The 6,417-nt window shown below is 45.5% G+C and overlaps 1 protein-coding gene across 4 annotated transcripts in view; it reads right to left on the reverse strand.

Moving 5' to 3' along the window:
- tln1 (talin 1) overlaps positions 1-6,417 on the reverse strand; it is an 84,003-nt gene that overhangs the window by 21,164 nt on the left and 56,422 nt on the right. For all 4 annotated transcript variants that reach the window (XM_076079536.1, XM_076079537.1, XM_076079535.1 and 1 more), the window contains exons 41-45: positions 6,208-6,378; positions 4,553-4,801; positions 861-980; positions 623-769; positions 337-503 (exon numbers count right to left, since the gene is read on the reverse strand). In XM_076079536.1, coding sequence (XP_075935651.1) covers positions 337-503; positions 623-769; positions 861-980; positions 4,553-4,801; positions 6,208-6,378 — 854 coding nt within the window. The remainder of the gene's footprint in view (positions 1-336; positions 504-622; positions 770-860; positions 981-4,552; positions 4,802-6,207; positions 6,379-6,417) is intronic.

A 6,417-nucleotide genomic window follows, 5' to 3' on the forward strand; every position in this document is an offset into this window, starting at 1 on the left:
CATGTATTTAGCATTTTGTATTCCTTTATTTCTTTAATTATTTGTTTAATTCTGTTAGATTTGACAGATTAACAGCCTGGGAACCTGGAAATGAAAATAGTGAAAATGGAGTTGATGAATTTCCTTTGTGCTAAAATTGTCTTTTCAAATAAAAAATAAAATAAAAAATGTATTGCTGATGATTAACTTCAAGAAATGTAATTGTAATGAATGAGTTATATGGTTGACTCCCCAACCCAGTGATTCTTTTCTTTGCTTTGTCTATGACATCATACTTGCCATGATCTATTTTCCTTACAGGGATACTGAAATCTTTTACAGGAGGGTCTGTAGTACCTGTGGTCAGCGAAGGTCTCTGCGTTCTCTCTGTTCAGAGACCCAGCAGTGGCAAACATGATGGTGGTGTCGAGGTCTGCAATGATTCCAGACACAGCGCTGGCTGCTGTGATGCAGGCCTGGGTGCCACGGTTACCTGCCTGCAGGGACGCCAACACATGGGAGACCTGCAAGAAGAAGGAGTTATGAGTGGAAGTTGGACTTACTTCCATTTTAGGTATTCCATTTTAACTAGTAAAGTAACAGTGAGTGAAAAAAGTCGTAGAGTGGTTGGGTGAACTCTGACCTTCTCTGAGACTTTGCGGGCGCTTTCAATCAGCTCTTTCTTGGTGAACGAGTCGTTGGGGCTGCACTGCAGAGCTCCAGCTTTGGTCACCAGACCTGTGCAGCTGAAACCCAGCTCACCCACCTGCTTCTTAATATGTGAACCAATCTGGACACAAACAAAGATATACATTTGAAAAACGGCACCAAAAAGATGTAAAGCGAGACGTGTCTCTCAAAGGACGGCTGGCTTTATTTACTTCATCATTCTCTGCAGTCACGGCTGCATATTTGGCCTCATTTGCAAGATTTCCAAACTCATTGGTAAGCTGGTTGGCCAATCCCCCAAGGTCATCAGGGTTGGTGTTAGACTTGGTCACCTGAGGAGAGAAACCGTTGAGTAATAACAAGTGCATCTGTTAGGTTTTAACCAGGTAGATTATAAAAGAAACAAATCACAAATACTGATAATAAAATAATAACAACAAACAATACTGAACGTTCATTCTGTGCACAGGACATCTATCACACTTCTGTCCATCCTGATAGAGTGATCCTTCTCTGTTGCTCTCTCTGAGGTTTATGCTTTGTTTTCCCTGTTAAAATGTTTTTGATGTGAGGGTCCTGGGACAGAGGATGTTGTATTCTGTACAGAATGTAAAGCCCTCTGAGGCCAATTTGTGATTTTGGGCTGTACAAATAAAGTGAAAAAAAATGTTATTATGTATATATCACTCATTCACATGAAGCTGATTTACTCTTCAATCAATACATCTATAAAGGATATAATACATTTCATGACTAAAACATGTCCTGTTCTTATTAGTTTGACATAATATTGGTCAGTGTTGAGGTTACTTTTGAAAAGTAATGAGGAACAGATTACAAGCTACCCTGTTCAAATGTAATAAGTAAGAACTTCATTAAGATCGAATGAATGTTATAATATTCTATATATTCGCTTTAGACCAAAAATAATATATTTGTAATCACACACATTTTGATTAGTAACTGTAACGTAATTACACATGTTTTCTCAGTAACTGGTTATAATTACATTTATTTTGTAATCTAAGTACATAACACACATGTACATATAACTAGTTACTCATTCCGACACTGGTCATGAATGATCCTGTGCTGGTTTATGAAATTACATCAAAACCTGTCCACCCTATATCTTTAAACAAAACAACAACATTTAAACCCTATTTTCACAATGTTGATCCTCATTCCACACATCTTATACATTAAAGCGAAAGTTACGAATGTAACTACGGTTCTATGAATCCTGGATGACCGCCAGAGGCAGTGCTTAACAATGGATATCTTCTGTTTCGCGCATGCGCAGGTCGAATATTTATATCAACAAAGTCACCTGTGACCTCGGATGACCCCCGTCGTCTACAAGTTCCGGTGTCATCCTGAGATCAGTCCTAAGGAATCTACTCGCGAGTTCACGGGATTCCGAGTGACCAAGAACTCTGGCGGTCATCCAGGATTCATAGAACCGTAGTTACATTGGTAACTTTCGTTCTATTTCATCCTTACTGACTGCCAGAGGCAGTGCTTAACACTGGATGACTTATATCAACAAAGTCACGAGGAATCATCGTAACTACCTCGTATAGCTCCGGCAGAGGAAATTGGCCAAAGAACCCTCCCCAGTGGGTGAGGGGTGGCAACGTTAACTCTGTAGTGTTTGGTGAATGTGCTCAGTGATGCCCATGAGGCTGCAGCACATATATCCTCCACAGGCACACCAGGAGACACTTTTGGTAGAGTGGCCCTTCACCCCGGATGGCCGAGCGCGGTTGCTCGCCTTGTATGTATAGGCAATGGCCTCCACTATCCAGTGGGATAGGCGCTGTTTTTTAGAAGGAGCACAGCCCTTCTTAGGCTCACTATAACTGACAAAGAGCTGCTCCGACCGCCGTATGCAGGTGGTGGCTTCCACATAAACTCTGAGGGCCCGCACTGGGCACAGCAGCCTTGACCTCGCCTCTCCCGATGGGGGGGTCAAACTGCGTGAGCTGGATAGGCTGGTTGATATGCGAGCGTGTCAACACCCTTGGGAGAAACACTGCATTAGGCCACAAAGTGACACCCAAGCCATCTGAGTTCCACCTCAGACATGATTCTTTCACCGACAGGGCATGCAGCTCGCCCCCACGTTGAGCTGAAGTGACGGCATGGAGAAAAAACGTTTTGGCCGATAGCCCTCTCGGCTCCGCCTGTGCCAGGGTTTCAAAAGGAGACAAGCATAAGGTGTCCAGTACCAAGGGTAGGTCCCATGCAGGGGCCTTCGGGGCACTCGGAGGACGCAATCGCAGAGCCCCTTTTTTGGAAGAGGGACACCAGTCTGTGGCTCTCTCCTGTGTCATTGTCGACCTTAGTATGCTGCCCCGAAATAGCGGCCACGTATACTCCAAGGGTAGAGGGAGACCGGCCCTTATCTAGGAGGGACTGTAGAAACTCAGTACAGCAGGCACGGCGCACTGTACTGGGACCTTGTTCTGACCCGCACACCAGTCAGAGAACAGCTTCCACCTGTTTTCGTACTGCAGGCAGGTAGATCGTGCCCTGGCATTCAGAATTGTCAGTCTGACTGGTTCTATGCAGCCACTCAGCATCTGGTCGGGCCCTCCCACGGCCAGATCCATAGTTGAAGGCGGCAGGGATTGGGATGCCAAATCCGACCTTCTAGTTGCGACAGGTCGCTCCTGTCGGGGAATAACTCTGACAAGCGTTAGCAAGATCAGAGGGAATGGTGGAAAGGCATAAAGAAGATCCTCTGGCCACGTGTGAGCCACGGTATCTTGACCCAGAGGACTGGTCCTCTCCGTCAGGGAGACCCAGTGGGGGCAGTGGGTCGACAACACGTCTGGATGCAGCCGCCACTGTCCCGGTGGAGGACAGGAAAACCACAACTTGGTTCCGTTCTCCTGGTGGGTACATTGCCCGAAGGCTGGTCAGGCGAGGAGCCACCCAAATCAGAAGGGCACGGTGATCCCCGTAGCAACTTCTGCAGATCTGGTGCCCCCTTGATGGTTTGTGTGAAAACACAGCAGAGGTGTTGTCCAACCGGACAAGCACATGCTTTCCCTTCAAATATGGCAGGAAGTGTTTGAGCGCTAGCTCTAGAACATTGACCTGCCCCTGCGGTCTTTGAGCAGACAACTGCCCCCAAGCAGTCCTGTTCTGTCACACTGCACCCGGCCTTGAGAGGCAGGTATCTGTTGTGACAATCTCCCGGCGGAATGGAACCGAGCCCATGGGGACACTGTTTGCCAGATATGCACTCTCCCTCCATGTGGATAGTGTGAGTAGGCACTGCTTTGATACTATTATTGCCCTGTATCTGTGCCACTTGGCATCCAAGTGAAGGCTGTTCAGCCATCTGCAAACCCAAGGGAACTACAGTTGAGGCAGCTGTCAGTTTACCCAATAGGTGGAGAAAAGGATGTAGGGCAACCGTCTGCCCCCTCGGAAGGGGGAGAGGTTGTGGGGGATGTTGTCCACAAGCTGGGGCGACAGACAGGCCCTTATAGGGCCACACTAATGAAGGTTATGCTCTGAGAAGGGCTCAGGTAGCTCCTCTCCATGTTCACCTTGAGGCCCCACCGGGCCACGTGAGAGAAGGCGAGCAGTGTCCTGTGGCGCCTGAAGCCGGGATGGCGCACAGGTCAGCTAGTCGTCTAAGTACGGCAGTATTTTCACGCCCTGTGATTGCAGGGGGAAAGGACAGCAGTAACACACCTTGTGAACACCTGTGGGGAGAAGGGAGAGTCCGAATGGAAGCACCCTGGACTGAAAGTGGCGGCCTTAAAAGGCGAAATGAAGAAACTGCCTATGGTGATGCACCATGGGAATTGTTAGTTCCCATGGTGGACTTCAACTTTATTTCAGTCACCGGAACTAATTAGGCCATTGGATGACTATCAAAACTTACCATCTCCTGCACAGTGACAGCTATGGCCTTGGCTGTCTTGACCATGGTAGTCTGGTAGTCCACGAAGGTGCCTTCAGGCTCAAGAGCAGGCGTGTCTTCCATTTTATTGATTGCACCATTGATGGAGTCCACCATGCCACCCACAGCACCTGCTGCACTGGCTGCCTCAGCCAGAGTGGCACCCAAGTCATCTACTGCTTCCTTCATCATCTGCACTGACTCCTCCAGGGCCTCCTGCATGTGTGCTGCCTGGAGAAAGGAAAAGACATTTAACATTTTCCACCAGACCATTCAAACAATGGCCATATAAAAAGTAGTGCAGGTGGTAAAATAAAACATTGGGCTTATATTAATAAAAGGCTTTTTTAAAAGCATGCATTGTAAGTAACTAGTGAAGAGAGGACAGAACATAAGGTGATCTCGTCTCTCTGAATATGTTAAGCCAAAGAAGGTCGGAGATAGTTTTCGTCTACAGCAAAATGCAACATTTCAACATGTAACGTTATAAAAGCTTATACGATCTTCTCAAGATCAGCACAAGAGAGGAAAGGCAAGACTTTTGACGTGCTTGTGAATTATGTTTTAAAGGAGAGGTCACTATCAAAGACATAGTGACATCTGGAATCAGTTAAATAAGACAGGAGAATCCATAAATTGACTTGGTGGTTCCAATTATGATTCAGTGCTAGAAATAATAAGTTGGTATGAACAAAACAACAAGTGTACCAGCAAAATCCTATTCCCATCCTCTCTAGAAGATAAGACTGTTCATCAAAATGTGTAGTGTTCAATTGTATCATCGCCTCTGCCACATAACCTGTAGTGCTTTGTTTGTTATATGATCATCTTTGGATTCCAGTGTAGTTCTTCTAGAGCATTTTTCTCTTACACACTGATTTTATTGTGTGCTCTCTTGGACATCTCTTTCTACCATTTTGCTGCAGGTACATGTGGTGGTACAAAGACAGACTTTTCTTGAGGATGTTTCTATAGGAAAGTAATGCCTTAAATCAACTTTCAGTTTGAAAGCATCAACCCTTGGAAATGGGACGATTCTCTTGCATGTCCTGGATCACTGGATCAACTCTCTTGTGCGGTGGTCAGGAGATGACAACTGCCCATTTGTTTTTGTCCCATTTGTCATTCTAATCGTAAACAGATCCAGTTCATAAAATCTTGTGCATCTCTCTTAAACCTTTTCCAAATCATTCAACTGTGTTTTCAAGATTTTTCTTCCTCTAACCCTTCCTCTACTTGCTTCATTTGCTCAATGACCAACATGGAAGCAAAGAAGAGTAGAAGAGTTACCTATATCTATATCTATAGTAGTAACAACAATGGTCCAAAATTATGTAATATGGCATTTATATTTTCAAGGGGGAGAATCTGAGCTGAGATCAGGTCAAATGAACTCTGACAAATCACCAGCATCAGCTGTTAGTTACAGATTATTGGTTACTTTAAGTTTCAGTGCTGTGAGGTGAACGAAACCCGACAGAAATTCTTCAAATATATTTGGATTATTCATAAAAGACCAACTTTGGGGAAATTTGTTTTTCTACAAGGGTAAATTCATGCTAATGCTGAGTCATTTGGCCATGTTCCTCAACCAGCTTCTCCAGAGGACCCAATATGACGAGTGCTAGCTTCAGTACCTTGGGGTTTCCTCCAGCCTCCTTGGCAGTGTAAAGCATCTGCAGGGCCGACTCGGTCAGGGTTTTGGTCTGGTCCAAGACAGCCATCTGCTGTTGGCTGCTGACGATCTTAGACGCTGTGCCTATGGCTGCCATGATCAATGGCTCAAAGTAGCTGGCCATCTGAGATACCTGATCAAATGTGTGCGGAGTAAATTAAACAAACGTGTT

This window comes from Anarhichas minor, unplaced genomic scaffold, assembly GCF_050575085.1.
Source record: "Anarhichas minor isolate MPS153535 unplaced genomic scaffold, ASM5057508v1 ptg000073l, whole genome shotgun sequence".
NCBI classification, from domain to species: Eukaryota; Metazoa; Chordata; class Actinopteri; order Perciformes; family Anarhichadidae; genus Anarhichas; species Anarhichas minor.